This window comes from Falco naumanni, chromosome 13 (assembly GCF_017639655.2).
Source record: "Falco naumanni isolate bFalNau1 chromosome 13, bFalNau1.pat, whole genome shotgun sequence".
Lineage (NCBI taxonomy): Eukaryota > Metazoa > Chordata > Aves > Falconiformes > Falconidae > Falco > Falco naumanni.
Genome location: NC_054066.1, coordinates 4195990 through 4219254, shown reverse-complemented (window position 1 = coordinate 4219254; position 23265 = coordinate 4195990). Strand labels below are relative to the sequence as shown.

Below are 23265 nucleotides of genomic sequence, written 5' to 3'. Positions count from 1 at the left end.
CTACTTAAATGTCAGTGTGACATGGGAAAAGAATAATAGAGGAACCTGCAAATACGTCTTTCCAATAGACGGTGCTTTATGAAGTTGTTACTCACCTGTGTAAACTTAAGTTAGTAGAGATAGTAATGCAGGATTTTTGTCGTTACTGTGTATTAACCTACTGTTTCACTTTTTGCAGTCTTTCAGAAACAGGATAGCCATGGCCACAGAAATTGGCTCCCCGCCCCGATTTTTCCATATGCCGAGGTTCCAGCACCAGGCGCCTCGGCAATTGTTCTACAAAAGACCTGATTTTGCACAGCAGCAAGCAATGCAACAGCTTACTTTTGATGGAAAGCGGATGAGAAAAGCTGTGAACCGAAAGACCATAGACTACAATCCCTCTGTAATTAAATATTTAGAGGTTAGTTAATTTTCTACTATTGATTGAAAAACTTTTTTCCTTCCTGAAACTTGTGATTGTGATTTTCAGTGTCCATAGAGCAGTCTGCCATACTGGGAGACTGAACTAATTGATAAATGCTTCTAATTTTGGTATAGTACAAATACAAAGGGGGTTGGTCCTTGGGAATAAAAACTGCACATACACAGCTGATTTTGGAGTTTGTGTAAACACCAATTTTTACATCCTGTCTTGGAATGCAGTTGTGTCTTGTGATATTCTGACTTTCCAGTGAACATAAAACCTCATTGTAAATGATGTAATTGTTCTTATTTTTGTTTTGAAATGGAAATTTCCCAAAATGGGAAATAAACCATTACCCCTTCCCTTCCAAACCCAGGGTATCATAAAAATGATTTTACCAAATAGCACTGCAGCTTGCACTGTGGTTTCCAAAAGTCCCTTTCTGTATGGTTAATAGGTACAGAACAAATTAAATGAAGTTTTGTTGAAGAAAGGTTTCTGTGAAGGTGCTTACTTAGCTTTCCTGATGGAGTGGTACTAATTTCTTAAATACAATTCTGTGATCACAATTTACTCTACAAGTACTGGATATTAGCTTAGAAGAAATGGAATCAAATCTGTAAATACAGGAGTTGTTGGAATCTCAACAGCAAAAACGTGACAAAATGAATTTGATCTGCTGTGGACAGTGCATGATTATAGCTTGTATGTGTTAAAAGTTGGAAGGTTTTCATAATAAATTATCTTCTAAGATCTGTTAAAACACTTGAACACTTAAACCATATTCTTATGTTTTAGGAATGCCCCCCAAAATATTCTATTAGTAGTAGTCTAATTCTAAAAAAAAGTAATTAAATTTAGTAATTCAAGACCTTTATTGTTGTGGCAGAAATAAGCACCCTCAAACTTCTGTTAATTAAAAAAAAAAAAATCAAATCTGTATGTTTTGGATGCTTACTCAGGATACACCAGCATTCCATTTCATTCCCAACTTCAATACTATTGATTTAATTTGATGTGGTTCTATAAACGATGAGGAAAATGGTTTGTGTTATTTGCTTTTGGCTTAAGAAATTCTAGCAAACTGTAGTAGTGTATACTGAAAATGTTTTACCTAGAATTTTAGCTTATGTTTCTAATATGTGCATCAATCCAAATTGGTGAAGCCTACTGCATGAAGCTGAAATAATTTCATTCTTGATTCGTGTGAAGTGTTTTTGAAAAACTTGTGTTTGAAAGCTCATAAAGTTTAACTAATTGAAAGCATTTTTGTCCCTTGGTCTTCTAATTTTTATCCATTTGAATGATTCAGCTGCAGAAGCTTCTTTTCTAGCTCATTCACTGTGTGGGATATCATTTAGAGTTCATCAGCACAGCTCCTAATGGTGTAAATGCTTATCCTGAAAGTAAAGCTTTTGAAATGATTGAATGTGCTTCTTCTAGAGTACCTGTTAGCATGGGCAGCAAAGTATGAATCATCTTTGTTAAAACAATGTGGCTTATTACATAGGATTGCTCCTTTTCTACTGTTAAGCTGCCATTTTAAATGAACTGGTTTAGTCTGAAATGAAGATTTTAAACCTTCTTGAATCTTTTTTTACTCTGTACAAATTCTACAGGTTTCCTGAGACCAAAGTCTTTTAACTGAGTTTATTCTAAAAGTCTTTGGAGTGCTTTGAAATTTCCTAAACAGGCTGTCAATGTGTTCTTTATTTTCTGTTGTTTAATAATGAAGTATAGCAGTGGTATGAACTAGGAGTTGTTTTCTTCTTTCCAGAATAGAGTATGGCAGAGAGACCAGCGAGATATGCGAGCAATCCAGCCTGATGCAGGATATTATAATGATGTAAGTAAAATCTTTCTATTCCCTGATGAAGTACTGTGGATAAAAAAAATTGGAAGGATTCTGCCTGTCAGTTGAAGTTATCTTTTTCTCCACAAGAGGCCTTAAAGATAAAAAGGGTGTCTTCACTCTACATTATTGTTCTGTTGAAATACATGTCCATGAAGAGCACCTGAAATTTGACAGGCTTTTAATGTTTGGCCATAAGAACTCTCATAACGCATTGAGCTTGCAAAGCTGTTCTTGAAGACGCTGCTTCTGGATGTTTGAGGTGGTAAATCATGCAGACTTTTAAACATGTCCTGTCAACTCCTGATAATATCCCTGCAAATGAAAAACTTGATTTTCCATAAGTGAGTGTTCAGAATGTAAGCCTTTCTTCCAGTTTCTAGTTAGAAATGTTGTTACTATATCTTTTGTTTCTTCTCTTATAGTTGGTCCCTCCTATAGGAATGCTGAACAACCCGATGAATGCTGTAACAACAAAATTTGTTCGGACATCTACTAATAAAGTAAAATGCCCAGTGTTTGTTGTCAGGGTGAGTATAATGTTGGATTTACTTAGTTGTATAATTTTAACTGAAAGTGATAGTCTTAACAGAAGAAAGAAGCAAGATAACCATTTCCACATAGAGCTAGCATGTGGAATACATGTGTCTAGTCTTTCTGTGGAGGGTTTTAGGAAATTAAAGGGTAAAGTCTGAGTAGAAAATAATTACTACACTCGGAGTTTGAGGTGTACTTCCTACTTCCCCCGCATTTTGTGGGTCTAATATATCTTGACTCACGGAACAAAAGGCAGTTTGGTCTCTGTGCTGTTTGACTCCTGTAGCATCTTTTAACAGCTTTTCTCTGGTGTCAGCAGTATTGTTTAATGTTGCTATTGTGTGCTGTAAACATATTGGTGCCAGTAAGCTGTTTCTTCTCTATGCCTAGACATTTTTCATTGCTTTTACAGCGGGCTTTGTCCTGTTGCTACAGAATTCAAAAGCCCTCTGTCACAGTTCTGCATTTTTGTCTATCTTACGTTCTCTAGAAAGTGATTTAGTAAATTATGGTTCTGCAGATTCTCTGGAAGAAGCTTATGATTTATTTGGATGATTGTGAAGAAATACTTGAATGTTATATTTGAACAGGTTAGTTAAATTTTTCTTTTACAGTGGACTCCTGAGGGGAGACGCTTGGTCACTGGTGCATCTAGTGGAGAGTTCACTTTATGGAATGGACTGACTTTCAATTTTGAAACAATATTGCAGGTAAATTCATCTATCAAGATTTCTTTGTGTTTCCTTGAGGTCTTCGAGCATGTTTTAGGCATACATCTTCACCCTGCTCATCATAGGTCTGTGGTCCTAAGTGCAGTGATGGGAGTCTTTGAGGTATTTTATTTTTATTCTGCTCTGACCCCATGTCAGAACGTGGCTATAGGCAATTCATTTAATGCTTCTCATTCCATCTCCATATGCCATGTTAACTGTTCTCAAGAACATACTATGAGTATTTGCAATAATAAAGAAACACTTCAGAAACAAAATGCAAATACTCTTTCATTTATTATTTAGAAGACCATTGTATACAGAGTAAGGCATTTCCCCCCCCCTCCACAATCACATCTTGAATCTAACTACATCATCATTGTTTTCATTTCTTTGTTGCAGCTGTTAAGTAGGAACTTCAGTAACTTTTATGTTTTGTGTAGGTCAAATAGTGTTAGAACATGTTTGCTAGAGGTTTTGTTTTTGAATTTACAGGCTCACGACAGCCCTGTAAGGGCTATGACTTGGTCACACAATGATATGTGGATGCTGACAGCAGACCACGGGGGATATGTGAAATACTGGCAGTCCAACATGAACAACGTCAAGATGTTCCAGGCACATAAGGAGGCGATTAGAGAGGCCAGGTTTATACACAATATACCATTTTCTGTAGTACCTATTGCCATGATTAGACTGTTCTCTAAGTGTATTCTGGGTGCAGAAATGCATGGGTTCTGTCAGATTCTGGGAAACTTCCTGCACCACATAAACACAATATTTTCTTTTGTTTCCACATTCTCACCGTTTTGCTGGCACCTTTCTGAATTAGTATTGTCCCAGTATCCGCCTCTGCAATATGTTAGAGATGTATTTGTCTGCCGCATTTTGCACTGGTATTCTTTTCATTTTTATATGGTGACGATGTGTATCAGTTATTCCTTTTTATACGCACTGTGTAAGACAACAATTTCATTCCAAATAAAGAATTCAGTCTTTAATAATCTAACTGAATAAAATATAAAGCCTTCAGAAATAAAACACCTGCATAGTTCTCACAAAATAATAAAACACTAAATAAAGTGAAGAACTGCTTGGCTTGGTGAAGCCAAGACTTCCAGTAATACTAAATACCCACGCAGACTGCCACATACAGAAGTCTAATGTTAATACTGAATGGGTTCTTCAAGCTTGAAACTGTAAGCAAGCCATTGAAAAGAAGACTGTAGGATATTCTCTTGGTTCAGTGTTGATGCCTCAGTTGTGCAAATGTCTATAAAAATGGAATCTAAAGTGAGATGTAAATGAAGGATGTTTCTAAAGTAAACCTGCACATAATCTTTAGTAAGATACGGAAATGTTTTTAAAGTAAGCCTGAAGAGAAGCTGCAGATCCAAAATGAAGCTAAAGCAGTGTTTCTTCGGGTTCAGGTGCTGGCCCTTGGCGATAAAGGTTCACTGCCACAAAACCACTTTCCACTAAAGTCACCATTTTTCTTTGATAGGGTGCAGCATTTTCTGCCAGAGTTTGATTGAGAAGTGCTTACCTTGGATTCAGTTACTGTGTGACTATCATGGCCATACACTGAATTTCTCTACTATTTTAAGCCCTTTCCTGATCATAAAGATCTAGGATTTCACAAGGGCTCCCTCATGGTCTTTCACTGCACCAGAAAGGAAGTGAGTGCCTGTCAGTTGCTGGAGATGTTCTGGCCCTTATCACATGGCTAAATAACTCCTTGCTTTTCCAGTGACTTTCATCAAGCAATATTGACTGCTCAATCTGGAAGCTGCTTCTATGTCTGTAGGATTCTTTTCATGGTGTTGATGGGGTGTAATAAGAGGGTTTTTTTTCCAAATTACTTTTATAATAAGCGGTACACTTGTTTTGTATACAGGGTTTTTTTCAACAGTTAATGCAACTAGCATTTTCCTGTGACCAGCTTTCCCTTATTTTTGCTTCTCTGCTGCAAAGCACCTGTGGCTGAAGAGGAGTTTTTTCCTAAGAACTGTTCTCCTGTGCTTCTACACAGTGTCACTTTCTTATGGTATTACCGAACATGAAAATCTAGGGTGACAGTTGCCAAATCATATTGATGTTGCTTCTCATCCTGCAGAGAAGGTGCTACCGTGTGCAGTCATAGACAGGAAGGTGCTAAGAATAAATTCTGGATTTTTCCTCATTTGACAGGGGACTGCAATGCAATAGTAATCCTCTGCTAAATTCATGTCTTGTGATGAAGTGTCATTTGGCAGGCACTGTATTCACTTAAAAGTCCCTATGTTCAAATGCATCCTTCAGTGTATAACACATTACAGTATAATTTTGCCCTGTCTGAGAAGCATAGATAATCTGTTAAATGCTGACTTCTTTCCCCTGCTGTGTGTCTTCATGTAACAGTTTCTCACCCACGGATAATAAATTTGCTACATGCTCTGACGACGGCACTGTTAGAATCTGGGACTTTCTACGTTGCCATGAGGAGAGAATTCTTCGAGGTATGTGTACCAAAAGTACTGATTGGGGTATTTCAAGAGGGGGAAATCCTTTTTTTAACTAGGTGTTCACAATACAGAAGTATCAGCTTGTCTACAATTTTTGTATTACATCCCTGTCTTAAATCCTCCAAACAAGTTTTTGTTTGGCTGCTGCTATAGGTGCCTTACAATCCTCAGGCTGCAGTTCACAATGGCATTACTCTGTTTACTGTCCACTTAAGCTCTAAACAATGGAGGTGGATATATAAGACGTTTTTCTACTGCTAATGTTGGTAGAAACGGCTGTTTCTGCATCAGGAATACATTTATCTTGCTCCAAAGCTTAATCTTTGTGACCACTTTTACTTCAGAACACGCATCTTCATGCAGAGGATTCAGTTCTTCTCATGGGAGTGCCTTCCATTCTGGTTTCTTCAGAGGCAAGGTAGCTACTTTTTTTTTTTTTTTTTCAGTCCTTCAGGGGAGGAGAGCATCTAGGTAGAGAAGACTAGTAAATTTTGATCACGTCGTGCGTAGCACGTACAAATAATCCTAGCTTTGATTCAACAGTTTTCTGTCCAATATCTGCGTACGCTAACTTCTGGTGCCTTTCCATTGGCCTTGTTGAGCTTTCTACTTCTCTTGTTGCGATCTTATTGAGCCTTAACAATAGCTTCTGGCAACTGTTCCTTTCTTGCAGAAGATGTCAAAGGTACATAATTTAATAGGAGAATGTATTAAGACTGCTGTGAGATTGGGCATTGTAGACATGCAGGTAAACTGCAATTAAAGTATGCAGTAAAAACATGGAATTTCGGTTTTAGATGTGTGAGCTTGTTCAGTGCTTTTTCCTAAACTAAAGATTTGTGTACGTACTTATTTTTAAATCATGCTTCCAAACTGGACCGGCATTATGTATTTAGGAAGTAGAGCTTTCCTTTTTCTCTTGACTCTTACGCTCTCTTCTTGTTTTACTAATTACATTACTTTTAAACACTGCTACTTTGAGAAGACATTGGGCTCCAGCGTTCTTGGCAGTGATGAAATTCTTAACAGAATCTGTACATAGACATTATGGTAGATGTGTTCTTTGCAGGAGCTGACAAGCAAATTCTTGGCTATATCATTTACACCTGTTAATTCTGGAAGGACCCAAACAGATTTGGGATTGTTTTGCTTGATGATTTTCAGAAGAAATCTTTCTGTACTAAACACATTACATACCCTCCTCCGCGTTTGTACTAACTACTCATTTATACTGTGTGGAGGAAATGGAGATGCAGAGGTGTCAAGATCGTAAAAATCACTCCAATTCTTCTACATTCTTTTAATGTTCTGCATAAAGTAGAAGTACTAAAGCATACAATTTAGGCCACAGAGAACAGAACTTGCATTACATTTCCATCTGTTTCCTTGCATACTTGAACACTGTGATTGTGACAGTATCTCAGATAGAGTTATGCTTTAATTTCTTGCAGTTTACACGCCTCAATATACAATTTTGTGTGCAAAGTATCTCTATTAAGAGTATCTTAACCTCTTATATCATGTACCCACAATATGCTTAACCTTTTTAGGCAAGTTGGAAATATTACATACCTGGATGAAATTGGACAGGGCAGATGATTTCTCGTTTCTGCTTTCAGATAAGCAAAAAAAAAAACCGCCCCCTCCCTGCACGCCCCCCCCCCCCCCCGTGACAAACCAGCCCAATCACCACCACGAAAAAATCCGCCACAACAAAACAAAGATAATACTCCCAACACTCAGGGGTTTGGGTGGGAAGATGTTTCTGCAAAACATGCAAGTTTGATTTGGTCTTGGTCCCTAGCACTGTTACTAAATATGGTCAGACTTACTTGAAAGAGCTGTATGGGTAATACTTGGGTAGCTTTCTTGGTGGGAAATACAAGCTTCATTTTGTTGTTTGGAGTTTAGAGCCTATGGCTTTAGGAAGCTGATCTTCAGCTTTTTGCATCTCTACATGGATTCTGCTTTTACATATTTAGGAGTGTGACCTGTAATACTTTGCTTAGTATAGCCTTCGAAATATGTAAATACTTATGCCATTGCCATTCTGAAGTTAGTGATCTGTAAATTAAAGTTCTGGTGGCACTTCATTAAAAATATATTTCGTTACATACAAAAAGCATTTAGATCAAATACCGTTCTAAAGAATGTGGGTTTTATTTCCTGTTTCCACAAATCGTGCTCCAGGTATTCTGGCTAACATTGGTGCTGTGAAGTTGCAGGGATTCAACGTTGCAGTTTAGATCCAAAGCTTCATTTAAAATGTGTTAAGGTATTCCTTAGGTTATCACACTGGATTATAAAAATCAAATGAAAATATCAGTTTAGTCAGATGTGTTCTTAAAGATAATCACTCCCAGGGATACAATATCAATGTATCATTGATTTTTCAGTAACAAGTGATATATGTTAAAACAGAGATCTGAGGACTTCAATGCCAAGGAATGCTTTTAAAGCAATTCTGTAAAGAGATTAAAGGGACTGGGATCAGCTTTGCTGATGTAGAAAGGACAAAATTCTATAGACTTGTTGCAGGTGCTTTTGTTTGTACTAGAATTAACTAATGTAATTTACTTCTATTATTTGATGAAATGGTTCCCTTAAAACTGGTCTGAAGGGGCAATTCAAGTATTACCTTCCAAGGAGGTTTGGAAAAACAAATTGGAAGTGGTAAATTACATATATTGTCTTAAGGTTTTGGTGGAGTTCTTTCAGCTGCCTATGGTCGGCTACACAATTTTTTCAGTAGTTAAAGCCATTGAATGTGTGGGCTGCATGAGAAACACTGTCCAGCTTCCTTTTTCATGTGTCAAAATGAAATTAAATAGGACACCCTGTTTTGTTCTTCATACATAATGCCAGAAGTTCTAGATCTTCTGTGATCTTGCTCAGTCCCTTTGCTGCCCAGCTTTTCACGAATTCATGTTACTTTGCTGCTGTTTCTACCATTGTGGCTTTCTAGGGCATAGTAGGTGTGGAGTTTAGGTGTTTTGTTAGAAGTATGTGCAAATTTATCAGGCTCCTTTTTAATATTGTAAAGAAATAAATAGGTTTAAAATCTTCAGTTTCTTGGGGAATCATCTTTAATTAATTGATCTTCAAGTGAATTATTTTGGAAGAACTTGAAGGTGGGGGAAATGGCATTGAGTGTCATAACTCACTTACCTGTTCGCTTCCCCGCAATTATTGTCTGTCTTTTCTCTTGAAGTAAAGGTACTGTACTCCTAATTCTGCATCAATAGTTTTTGCCTGTGTTAATTTCTGTCATGTTATCATCCTGATGATAGTAACAGGTACAGTTTGGTGCACTTACTAAAATACACTGGTAGCAATCTTACCCAATACTAAAATAAAAAATGTTTTTGTTAAAATAATAAGACATGGAAAACAAGCTGTAGTATAGCAGTATGTAATTTTCATGCCAATAATCTGTTACTCAGAAAGACATTTCCAATAATGGCACTTTAGACTAAACACCTGATAGTATTGTTATAAACAGTTGCAGTGAAGTTAATGCCAGGACCCATGTAATCAGTCCCCATTTATGTAAGAACATGTACAGTGGTGGCTTTTAGTAATGGTAAAAACATTTGGTGAAAAAACATGTGCACTAAAAACTTGATGTCCTTTTATTTCTATTGAGAAATTAATGTTAGCAATAAGTTGACTTGTGGCTCTGAATCTCTGGATATTGGGTCTGTCTGATGTATCCCTGAGAACATTTTGGGTAGATCATGAGTAAACACACGATTCCTTAATTATTCCCAGCATGACATCATGGGTTAGGAGGCTACAAACACATCTCAGTGTTGTCAGTTCCACTGTCCATCCTCCTTCCTTTCACAGTCACACATGGAGAATCTAGTAGAAATGTGTGCTTGGGAGGACTGTAAGGTTTTCATTCTGAAGCCTGGCTGAGCTGTATGTTCCCAGGATTTCAAAGGTTGCCTGCCTTAAATAAGTCTTTTTGAGGAGGATGACTACCCAGCTCTTTGAAGGCTGGCAACCCAATTTTTGAGAAGATATCTTGTAGATAAGTTTTTCTGTTTTCTGGCTGTAAAATAGGGTAATACACTAAATGATCTTCTTGCCAGCAATGGTAAATTTGGCAAAAGATTTTCCCTATCTTAACTAAAAGCAATCATGATTCCTTCACGTTCTGTCTGGATTTAAAATTTGTAGTTTGTTAACATGTAATTTCTTACTAGTACGTGATTTACTTGAAGGAAAGTCTTTTGTCTGTCTTTTAACATTGTTCTGCCTGGAATTTCCTGTTGAGGCATAACACCAGTGCAAAAAATCTTCACCTACAAAATAACATTTCTGTGTATGCACGCATGCAGAAGTCGCAGCAATCACAGTAAACTCACTTTTCATCTGCTCACAAGTTTGGAAAAACTGTCTCCACAGCTATTCATACTGAAATAACTGGAGAATTTTTATTTATTCCTTCTTTCTATTCTGTTCCTGGATCTTCATTAGCAAAGCAAATACAATGAAGTGTCTTCAGATGTTTAACATATGGTTTGTATACACTGCCTGAAAGTGAAGGATCTCTTCAGAGTTTTTGAAATCAGTTTTCTCAGTCAAATGTGTTCAGTAGTTAAGGAACCTGAGAACCAGAACTAACAGAACTGTATCTTCAGTTTGGCCTTCACTTTTAACCATAACGTTTGAGCTCTTAACCTTTGAAGCTGGTAGCTTATAGAACTGTTACCTTTTCCTGGAGTGTAGTTGAAGTCTACATTGATAATTTAAAAGAAAAAAAAATAATCCTGATGTTGCCATTTCCATTTTTCTTCCCTTTATGTGAGCTTTTTCCTTTTCCTTGTCCCAGTAGGGAGAGAAACCCCAGAAAATTCAAGAAATGGGTGTATTGATACTGTGTTTCTTGTAAGGAGATAGTGTTTAAACCTTCAGGGTTTTAGCGGAGGCTTGCTTCTTCATACTGTTAGGATTTCAGGTGTATCTGATATGTCTTTCAGTCTACTGATACATCCCCACATTAATGAGTATTAGAAAGATTTTTCATCAGAACAAAAGCCCAAGATGAGATGAGACCTGGCTGATACTGTATCAATTGAGAGAAGGAAAGTCCTTCAATTTTTTAACTTAAAGATGAGCTGTTCTGAAATGCCAGGATTGAATCAGTTAAATCTCCTCTTTCTTTGGCATGTTTTAGTATGCTAGCTCGTAGTGCAGGTCTCTGTTCTTCACAAATCATTGCCAAGGCAAGGTTTGGGATGGGGGAGAGGGGTAAGTTGCAGCTCTTTCGAGGTACAGTTGTGCTCTAAATGGCTGTGCGTCAAACTTCATGTGTTTTAGACACAAGGAAGGCTAGGGAACTCGCTCACTGGCATGTTAATAGACAGTTAACGTAGTAACCTAGTGAGAGGGGAAGAATCCAGTCACTTCTTGCTTGAGGCTACTAAAAAATACACAGGTGTCATTTATTCCTGAATATGACTGTCAAGGCTACAGTGTCTTTGTTTTCTCTGTATGGGAGACTTTATTAGAGGTAGGCTTTGTTAAAATACCCAATTCTATTTGTGTTAAATGTAAAAATCCAGCTGAGAGTTGAGAAACTTTCTGCTATGTTGACTTACATCAGGTTCCTATTTGTGAAGTGTTCCAGACTGGATGAAAAATTTACTTTGATGAGCTATACTTGAGGTCCTTGGTTTCTGTGTTTAAAAGGTGATGATTAGGAGGTAGCTTCATGATTTCTTTGCTCTGCTTCCTAAACCAATGCCAGGAGAATCAGGGGGAACTGAAGACTGCTTTTGGAGCTGGTTGCATCTGATACGCCTGAAATCGTTTGGTTTATATTGCAGTTCAGTTCTGTGTAATGTTGAAGTAAAATCTACTAAGTCTTAAGAGTTCTGATTCTCATCTAGAAACTAGTGTTTTAAAAATCCTGGAAAGTTAATAACTAAAAATACATAGGATTCTCAATGAGTAAAAGAGATCATGGGAGATGAGCCACAACACCACGCTATTAAAAAAGTTGTACCAGACACTTCTGTCAACACTTCCCATGAGGCAAGAATGAAAAGGCACCGTGCAAGAATGAGATTATTTCAGATTCAAGTCTGAAACCTCTCTTCCTCCCTGAAAATTGTCCTGGAGCCGAAAGTTATATAATCTCTCGTGTCGAGTCCAAGGGCAAATTTTACACTAAAAAGGGTAACATTTGTCATCTATTTTGTGAAGTTTGGAGGAATATTGAGAAACCCTAGTGTTTCACAGGATAGTCATCTCTTAGTGCTGCTGAAATACACAATATTTCCTTAAGTAGCTTTGTTTGCATTGTTAGGATTTCTTGCATCTGCTTTCTTTTGTGTTTGATAATTGCAGAAGGTAGATAAATACCAAAACAGGTGAAACCTTTTTTTACAGTTTGCTAGTGTAAATAGTTGAGTGGTGAGAATTTAAGCTGTTGTGACTACATAGAGAAGTAAACATAATATGGCATGATACTCTGCATAGTGGTCAGGATTCACCTGCAGTGAGAGCCATTGATGCAGCAGTGAGCTTTGTCCTCAAGCCCTGCTCACCATTATTGAGAAAGAAAAATAGTATTTTAAGTGGATCCTGATCTGTGGAGGCATTTAAATACTGGCACAAAGGTGATACCAATCTTCCTTTTTCAACACAAGTGTAATTGTTGAAAACAATGCAGGTTGTGTGTGTTAAGGGTGGTGGTTTCCTGGTATCTGCTCACCAGTATTTGTCATATCAAAGGTTCTCAACAGAAACAAAATCATCTAGAATTAGTCTTAATGCAAGTTATGTTAGTAACTCATCTTCTCTTATAAAGTCTTACGTGGATAAATACTCAGAATCGGGCACTTCATTTATTATTTTTTTTTTGTGGAATCTTTCATCTGACATACCATTTCCCACTAGAGCATGACTACAGAAATACGCTATTTTCAGAATAAATGATATCAGTCTTCAGAAAACAAAAAACATCATTCCCTGGTGAACATAATTCGTTTTGGTTCTTAGAAACTTCCCTTGCAGGCTTCTTTTTTCCGCTTTTCTTTTGTGTGTGGATTAAACAGACCACTTTTTTTTTCGTTTTCATATCCTGTGGTTACTGTCCTAAAACCTCTTGTGAATCTAGGTAAGCATAGCTTTGCAAAGGCTTTGGTACTTTCTTTTGCATAATTTCAATTATACATATTCAAATGATTTCCTATTATAGTACATTTAGCTCTGAGTAATATTTTGGCTTTAGTAATGAGACACTGTGCATCTAATTTTATCATACGAATAACATTGTGGTTCTCACACTTAAGAGTATGTGTTCCTGTGGACAGCCAGGCACTGGGAGGTGGGGAGATAGCTTGCAAATGTTCTCCCTAAAATCCAGTGGTGTAGTTTTTTCTCTTTCATGCCTGCCTGGCCTTACCTTCTCATAAGGAAGCTAGTCCTCCTCATCACACGCTGCGTTTGTAGGAAGACACAGAGACAAAATTGAAACAGGGGATTGTGCTGAAACAGGATTGTATAGCAGACCAGGAGAAAAAAATCCTAAAAAAAATTGGGTGAAAGATGGCTGGAAATGAGAAGGATAGCAAATGGGAGGAAAGTGTGGAGGCTGTGTCGGTATGAAAAAAATTAATAAAACAACAGCTGGTGTTAGGGTTGAGAAAAGATAGTAACAGGTGAGCAAGGAGATGAGAACGTAGGTGGTGGGAACTAATGAAAGTTATGCTCCTGGTGTTGTGGGGATGAATCATGGCAAACTCAGCTGCTGGAGCAGCCAGAGAAGAGGCTGGGATTTTATGGCTGAATGACCCACTCAGACGCAAGCGGACAGTATATCACGTACCAAGAGTGTCTGTGTATATACTGTAACGTGTGTGGAAATGTGTAATAATAGTACCCATGTACATACACAGACATTTTTATTCCCACTAATATCTTTTAAATATTATGTTCCATGTCATGACTCTTAGAGGCTCAAGTAGAGTTTGAGTTAGGAACACGTTCTGTATTCATTCAAAAGATGAGTAATAGAGTGTGCGGCACCTGTTTTTTAATAGTCCCTAAGAAGTAAAGTGCATCTTCACTCCCTGAAGTTTTGTCAATTTAACAGCTCTAAAACTGAAATAAGTCATAGTTGCTTTCAGCCCTAGGACTGGCTCTGGATTGCTTCCCTTTAGAATATAATCACAGCACATAACGTGCTGCATGCTTCTACAAAAAGCAGTTGATTAGATTAAAAATGCAAACATGTTATCAACATTTATTGTCAAAGTACAGTCCCAGAGCTTGCCAACTGACTTGATTGATACTCATTTCACAGTGAAAAAACAAGATATTTTGTATCTGCCTACAGATAATTATCTACTCACAGATAAAGGCTTTATGCTGAAAACAAAACACTTTACAAGGGAAGACATTTTAATTTTTTACTGCTGAAGGTTGTATGGGTATTGCAGGTAAAGTCTTGGAAGTTTTATAGATTTGTATTTTTATTGTTTTTTTTTTAATTCAAAAATGATTGGGCTGTAATTATTATCTCAGTGGAGTAATCTGATGTTTCCAGTTCTGCAAAACATTATTTTGATATATTACACAATCCATCAAATTCTGGCTTGTGTTCAAGAACTTAAAGTATGGGTTAGTTACATATCTATATAGATAAAAATTTTAAATGCAGTATTTTAAAAGATTTATTTTGCTCCAGTAAAGATAGGGAGGTGGGTAGAGCTATTCCAGATATAACTACAGCCGCATAAAGAAGTGGTTGTATCACTTCGGTATGATTTTCTGGTGTAGACAAGGCAAGGTCTGTGAGTACCTTGCATATATTGTCTTTGAAGACAGAAAGTTATCTTTAACTGGTTTTGACCATTCATAGAAACTGTGTGTAGACCTTTTTGCTCACCAAAATAAGCTTTTAATGGGAACTTACCATGGCTATTTAAATATGAGCCTGACCTGAGAAACTGGAAGTATAACAGGACTGGCATAGGTGTTTCTTCCAAGTCCCCAAGATCTCAGAGGGTAAACTTAAAATTTCCATTAAAAAAAGCTGAGGAATGTGTTCCCTTGGCTGCTTAAAACTGGGAAGAATAAAAGAACAGTACCTTTTAGTAAAAAGCAAACCCAGCTTTCTGTGTGTGCTGGCAGATGTGTATTTTCTACCATATGTGCAATAGCTTTTTTCTTTGCCTTTTGATTTAGAATGATGGAGTATGAAAATGTTTTAAATGTTATATTAAAATCTTGTTTTAAACTTCTGTCATTTAAAAAAACCTTCCTCAAAAAAGAGTCGTAATACCTGATAAATTAGTAGCTTAACTGTCAGCTATTCTAGCCCTCAAAGGGTAGGATGAATTGGTAGAAAATTCCAGGGTCAGGAATCCAGTAGCTCAGGATCCAGTCTATTATAAATATTCATTAGAGAAGATCAAGTCTAAATAGTTATACAATACTTTTACATTTGAACTTCTCTTTGTAGCTGACTGCTCTCTTCTCCAAGGTGATCCTATGTTGCTTTATTTTTCTGTGTGTCTTTAGATTTAAGGAAGGAGTAGTTCTGATAATACCATCCTCAGATTGAGAATATGCATAGCAAGTCTTTAATATTCTTCTTCACTTAACAGGGCCTAATGCTTATTGAGAACTAGTCTTCATCAGAGGCTGAGGTTCTTCCTGGCTTTATAAATAACCAGTATGCTTCAGGATGTTAAAAATCTGAGTATCTTCTTTCAATTCAATGAGCAGCAGATTTCCCACTCCACCCCACCCCACCAACCCCCCTCCCCAGCTTTCCACAGTAGAAACTTGGCTTGAGGTGGAGCATAGAGGTTCAGATGAAAGCAAAACATTTTCCTTTGAAAAGAGAATTTTCATTATTCTTTTATATTTGGAGATACATAGCACAAATTGATGCGTAATTGGTATTCACAGGTAAGTAATTTCCAGCATAATTCCCACTACAGATCTAATGGGGATCCCTAGAAGTTTGAGTTCAAACTCATTTGATGCTCCTGGTATGATGCCATTAGAAAAATAAATAATTACGGTAAAGTTAGTTTTAAAAAAACCCACCCAAAACAAAACACCCACAAATAACAACCCAACCCCACCCCCCCAAACAATTTGGTTTATCTCCTCTAGTCCAGTAGAAAACTAATTTTCAGTTGCTTTTAGGTTTGTTTTTTTTTTCTGCTGTTCTCTTAATACTGTTCTAGAAGGGTGTGAGAGTTTTCTTTAATTAGATACTGTGCGGTCTCTGTCCTTGGAGGTTTTCAAAATAAAACTGCATAAACCCATGAGCAGCCTGGTCTGACCCCAACAGCTTTGAGCAGGAGGTTGAACAAGAGACTGGTGAGGTTCCTTCCAACCTGACTTACCCTGTGATGCTGAATTCCTCTGCTTTGCCAAAGGGGAAACAAAGGAACAAAAAATCCCAGTGACTTAATTTTTTAGTGACCTTCAGATGTACACAGCGTATATGACATAAGGAACTCACCTTCAAAAGACTGTATCAAAAAATCCTTCTTTTTAGTTTGTTCCAGCTTTTAACATGCTTGAGGAAATGCACACCATCTATTTGGATTGTAAAGGTTTCTTAATGTTTAGTGGAACTTTTTCCAGAGGTGATAAACGTTTGGTCATTCCAACATTGTTTGACTTCATCATTGCTGAAGTTTAAGTCCTTGCTTGGAGTCCTCCTGCAAGCAATGAAAATGTCTTGCAAATAAGATGGAAGATGTGATAGTATGCTGTCAGTGTCTTCAGAGCTCCTTCTGATTATGTCGTAACAGTGAGGTTAAAAGTTATTTCTGTAGAGATACACTTTTACATGCAATTGTTGTATATGCATATATAATTTCAGTCAGTCTCTATAAACATGCAGCCTTTATAATGGTGCCCAGTGGTACATTTATGGACTTAATATTACTCTCTTGCTTTCTTGTTTGTTCTAAAGTTATGCAGTCCTTAAATAGATGGTGCAGGTAGTGGTGTAAAGCTTTAAAGCACATGCACACTTAAAATAGATCGAAAGTTTGCTTTAAAGGAAAAAAAAAAAAAAAAAGGAGTTTAGCTGCTTTACTTCTCAAACTGAAGCAGCTTAGATTTGCCTGTCTGCTTTGTCATTTCTGTTTTTGAAGGTGCATTTCTTAATTCATGTTTTGAAGTTCTCCGAAGGAGTCATAAGTAGGCTTGGTGTGTTTGCAGGCATCAGCTTTTATGTCTAGATGAAATTAAATGGATGTTAGAGACTAATTTTTCTTCTAAGCAAAAGCTGGTCTACATAGTGTATCTCAGTGTTCATGCCCACACCTTTCCCAGGTCTTGACTGACCTTTATGTCTAAAACCAAATTTCTTAATTTTCAAGTTTAAGCTTTCGACAGAATGCACAATATTAAATATAATTTTGAGACTGCAATTATCTTCAAGTTAAAAAAAAAATTAGAAGATTTTTTGTCTTGAAACATACTACTTTTCAAGCACTTGAAAAGTTCATGCCAGCTTTCTTCTGGTGTTTCTACTACAGATGAGCTTAGAAAGGTCTAACAACACATTTCAAAATCTGTAGACAAAATTCCCCCTTCTGAATTGTAATTAGTGGCGAGGAACAGCTGCACCCAGTGAATACTGTCTGGACAGTGATCAAGCATACTTCTATATGGCATAGTTAAAAGATCTAAAAATTTTTAGCAAGATGTCTCTATTTTCTAAAAGTTGACTAGGTTTGCAGCTTGATCTGGTGCAGTGTGTTACTGCTTGTTGTTCGTGTCTGGTCAAGAAGAATCCTGCCTTTTCTTTACACCTGCCTTCTGCTCTTTCTTATCCGTGCATAATTCATAGCCAGAATTAGTGTTTTAAATTAGACCAGCTGATACGGTTAGAAAAAAGGGTTGGGTTTTGTTGTTTGGTCTTTTTGTTTTTTAAGAAGGCCACACTGACCTGTCTTAAGGACGCAGGAACTTGCTTACTTTTGGTCATTTGATACAGCTGGATAAAAAGGTGTCAGATAAAAAGATATCTTTTCCCTACAGATCTTGCTTTAGGCTCTTAAATCCTCCAACAGCAATGGTGCCGTCCGTCACTTCCCTAGCTGGAACCCCACCTACTTAAAATGAATGTATAAGGTATTTTCTCTTTAGCAGTAGATATATTCTCAAAATCATTATTCTCTTGGCTAGTTTGCTAGGTCTGGCGATTAGGAATTATCAGTAACGTTGACCAGTATGGATTTCTGTGGATCACCATTCTCCTTTTGGAAATCCCTGTTCTCCAAAGACTTACAAGTAAGCATACGGTATTAAGACTAGGAACGTAAAAAGCTGGATTCACTCAGACAATTCTTTAATTACACTAAATTGATTTATACTCTGCAGTTGTATTCTGGAGATCTTTGGGCAAAGGTAGGTTCTATCTTTTACACTATTCCCAGCTTATCAGTAATAACCTTTGCTTCCAGAGGAATGGGGACAAAAATGATCATTCCAGTCACTTACATAAGCATGTTAGCTTGATCATTTCTGTAGTGTGTATTGCATTTGCTGACAATTTCAAACAGGACTTTCATAAAAATGCAATCAGAAGCTTTAATGCTAGTATTAAACGTGTAGAATTTCTGTCTTCGCATAAAACTGGAATGGTGGAGGCTTTAAATAGCGGGTGCAATCCTGCCAGCTGTTTTTGTGGAGATGTAACTACTGCATCCTGTCTGAAAAAAAAACCAAAAACCCAAACACCTGCTTGCTCAGAGGCTTCTGCACATGCTGCCTGCTTCTCTCCCACTTTGCTGTTTTCTTTTCCCTGCGTCATGGAATTCTTCAAGGAATATACAGTCTTTCTCCCTAAGAGCACTCACTGTGTGTGTTTCAGTCTACAATTTCACCGTGAGGATGTCTGTTCCTAGTAAGTCTGGGTGGAAATACTGGCACTTTGGTCTCTGTGCTTTGTACAGCAGTTGGAAGTTGGGTTAGTTTCTGCAAAACTGTCCTGTCAGCTGTTGTCACTGCAACATTTATAGGAAGCCATAGCACTTCACTGAAATTCAAAAAGGTTTTAAATAATGATGTTATATTCCACACAAATACTAGAAATACTAGAGGTTATTTTTAACCTATTGCACAATATTTTATTGACCAAATTCATAACTTCTGTTCCAATAGAATGTTGGTATCTCAATAAGCTTTTAATTTTTTTTTTTTTTGGTAAGATGTCAAAATGCAAGTAAGGAATAGGCATCAGACAAGTTTTCCTGAAAAATGCTTAGAAGCAACAATTACCACAAGTTTCTAACAACATAGTTTAGTAGTGGTATTTCGATATTAACAACTTGGGGAATTTTAATTAGAATTTAATTTGACTTTTACTTTGAAGTGCCATATTAAAAAATCTTAATGTTGCGTTTACTAGACACAAGGAATATCAGGATATTTTTTCCTGACGTGTCTACTCTGCCATCCTTGTACAGAAAGGAGGATTCCAGTTTAGGAGTGAAAAGTGAATTAATTTTTCAGTTTATTACAGTCTATGGCTTTGATGCTGGTTACTGTGAACTGGACATCTGCACAGTAGCAACTGGCAACCCTGCTGGTTTAGGTCACATTTTACTGATTAGATGTGTTAATTCCAGTTCCAATCAGTCTGAATAAATTACCTGGTAGTAGAAAGTGGTAAATTGCACTTTTCTTCTAGAAGATCTGTCCCTCGCAAAAAAAAAATAAAATGTTTCTCTTCATTCACACGGTAGCAGAAAAGATTCCGTAAAACTGTATGATAGGTAGATAAAGCAGGCTTTATATTTTTAAACTGCTATAAATTTTGTAAAAGTTTGGTTGTACACAATAGCAGGACTAATGGGGTTTGCTGCTTATTTTGCCATAGAATGTACCTGTCATGCATACTGCATCTTGCTGTAGACGTCATATAAAAGAATTTAAACCCCCTAGTGTTTTCTTTTTCTATGAAAGATGCATTGATACAAAGGCACAACCAGCCTCACTGATGTGCAGTCTTGGGGAGATCAGGATATTGCTGATGGAGTAGAAATGATTAATGCCCGGTCTCCAATAGATGAAGAATCTGTTATTCTTAAAAGCCAGGTGTTTCTCAGCCTGCTGTACCTTTTAATCCGATGTAGTGCTTGTATTGCAGTTGCTCACATTCATGACACATTGATGCTTGTAAAACTGCATCTTCTAGCAGCAGATAATTCACAAGGGCTTATGTATTCCAAAAATAGAGACTAGTCCAATGAAGGTGTATTCTGTGTACTAAAGCAATAACTGTATTTTAACTTGCACTGAAAATAAACTGTTGACATGGGATTATACCTGTTAAAGCTTCTTTTTTTTTTTGTTAACTTTTTAAGGTTAAAAATGCACTTTGCTTCCCAATACAGGGTTTCTGTATTAACAAATATATTAAAAATCAAACATTTGGCAGAACTGTTACCTTGCATCATTTTGCCAACAAATATATTTATTTTTTTTTGTTTCCTCAGTGGGTTGCTTCAGGAGCAATGGCATGCTCTTACATAGCCTTTTCTGAAACAGAAACGATGCCATCTTTCAGGAAAGTCATCTTTGTTTTGATCTCTGCTTGTCAGTGTTCGAATGAGACTATATATGGAGGTAGAGCTGTGCCAGCGAAGAGGAGGCTTGACTGCCTCCCCCACAGTCGCTGACTCAATTTATCAGTAATTGTGTTTTACAGAAGATTGCTAAAGTCCAGCTTGCTAGAAGAGAAATAGCGCAGTTTTCCATTTCTCAGCTGAGCGATGCCTGCACAGCACAGCCAGCGCTGTAAGGAGTGTGTGATTTGGAAGCACAGGTCCATTTGGGTTCAGGGTACCACCTTTTGCTGGGGATGACTTTTCACTCCCTATTTACGTGCCTGACCTACTCGGTTCTTCCTAATATTTTGCAAACATGCTGCTTTCCTCAAAGCACTGCTTTGTAGCTTCTCTCTCCTGTCGCTGTAGTTTCATATATGGACCCAGTTCATTGTTGTTATGTGGACTGGTTTGTACGTTTCTGAGACTAGAAAGATTTATTTCTTGTGGTGTGTGTAAGATTAACAAGTGAAAGCTGCTACAGAAAGCACTGAGAGAAATGTAAAGATTCCTTAGAGCTTCTTTCTGAATCACATCTGCCCGGTAAACACTTGTTCTCTTTTGCCTTTTATTTTAAATCAATGATCTAGTTGGCGTTTCTTTTGGTGGTTCGAGCCCACAGTTTTAGAGCTGCAGATGATTTGCAGGGTTGCAGTTTACCAGGTATCTGTTGTGGTGGTGGTTTCATTTAACAAATGCTCAAAATGCAGGGGGAGAAAAAGCAAAAGTCCCATAAATAACTTTATATCTTCAACTTGTATTTCCAGAATACTAAAACCTACGATCTCTAGTAGTAATATTACTGCTTTTGTGCTAGTCTTGTAACAAAGAAGACCGACTTAAAATACTGCAGGCAAGAGCATTTTTTAAGAAAAATTCAAGTTTCTTGTTTCTCAGCACTGCCAAAGAGTGGGTCTGAATTGTTCTTTTTCTGCTGTGCATGCACTTACAAATGGATGGATATTCTCCGTCTTGGATTCTTTTGTCCATGTCATTTGGCTTTTAAGTATATTCTAGAATCCTGGCCTTATGTATTTTCTAGAACTTTGCAGAAGCTTTTTTAAAAACTTTTTTTGACACTTTATCGCAGAGTTCAAAAAGTATTTCAGGCTAACATCTTTTTCCCTGGGAGCGTGATGTTTTTGACTAACAAAGTTTCTGTCTATGCTTTAATTGGAAAATTGGAAAACTTAAATTTTGAAATACTAGACAATGTTTCTGGTGCTAACATGGAGGGATATGCAAAACCGCCCAGGAGTTATTCGTGCCAGGTGTAGATGTGGGATTTGAATTGAATGCTTTTCTGCTTTGAAGGGAGAAAATTTTCCTGCCCTAGTGAACATTTTTCTCCAAGACAGTTCTGCTTTATTTCTGAGAACATACACTGCCGTTACAATTGCAGTATGCTCACAGGCTACTTTCCTGCAAACCTCCACGTCATTCCCTTATGCTTATTTTGGAAATACGTAACATGTTGTGGAGTGCACTTACCTGTAGATCCAAATACAGATTCAATCATAGGCTGCATCACAGAGGGGAGCGCCATGCTGAAATGCCAGTATAATATTCATCTTGTCTGATGATTTTTTTTTATTCCTTTCAAATCTGAAAAAAAACCCTAAACTGGTAGTCCTTTCAAGAAGCACGGGGTTCGAAATATTCCATCTGTCTGTAGTGTGGTGGGGTCTGTGTCATTCTTGTATCCTCTATTCTGATCTTGAAAGAGCAGTCCCTCATGGGAAGCCTGTTTCACACCTGTTTTATTACATGAAGAGGAAATTTGAATCAAATACCACTTGTTTTGTTCACATCTACTTGTGACATTAGTAAAAGAATGTGAGAACAGCATTTTCCACAAGTTGTTACCAGCACTTTTTGTTTGGAACCCCACTTAAGCTGGTGATGGGCTCCTTTGCCTGCCTTCTTCTCATAACCATATATGTCATCTTTTATATATTCTCCATATTTTTTTCCCCTGGTTTTAATATATCTGAGTTACTTAAGTACTCTTTGGATTGTTTTATCCCATTTTTTCCTGTTGACATCTCTCCTTTTCTGTTAGGTTTTATCCCACAAAATCCCTGGTAAGTTTTCAACACCATCTTTTTCCCTGTCTCTCTGTTCAATCACACATGATGACTTTCACTGGTTGATCCATTCATGTCCTTGTGGAATTAAAAATGATACATGGGGATGCATGGTATTTTAGAAAGCTTCACAGATACTTATACAGCCACGATCTGCAAAACATTTGCTTAGTAGGGGACCTATTTTTAGAGTTGAAACATATAAAAAAAGTATTCCTCTACTTAAATAGGGTCATCAGTATTATCTTTAAATTTGAAAGAGGAAAAATTTTCTTAAATTTCAAAATTAATAGGTGGTAGGAAAGAGGACTGACAGAGTCTATGGATGTGGTGGTGATACAGGAAAGCACAGGAAGAGAACTGGAAATAAGAGCACTGATCGTTCAGAAATTTGAAGTAAGACTGATAAGACATTCCTGGTTTCTGTCTCTCACCTGAGCTCATCTTTTCCTTGCTGCTTGATTGAAATTTGAATGGAAGGTATTATGTCTATTATGTTTCTGTAACACTATTCAAATAATTGTTTTGCTCCTGCATTTAAATTATTTTTGCACCGAGGGTTT

At 37.1% G+C, this 23265-nt stretch overlaps 1 protein-coding gene across 8 annotated transcripts in view; it reads left to right on the top strand.

The window, feature by feature from the left end:
• The window catches only part of WDR33 (WD repeat domain 33), a 71205-nt gene that overhangs the window by 18811 nt on the left and 29129 nt on the right, over positions 1-23265 (top strand). For 5 of the 8 annotated variants that reach the window (XM_040613067.1, XM_040613066.1, XM_040613065.1 and 2 more), the window contains exons 2-7: positions 179-403; positions 2184-2252; positions 2684-2788; positions 3410-3505; positions 4001-4152; positions 5906-6003. In XM_040613067.1, coding sequence (XP_040469001.1) covers positions 200-403; positions 2184-2252; positions 2684-2788; positions 3410-3505; positions 4001-4152; positions 5906-6003 — 724 coding nt within the window. In that variant the 5' untranslated portion in view covers positions 179-199. The other 3 variants (XM_040613072.1, XM_040613071.1, XM_040613070.1) reach the window with 3 other exon arrangements.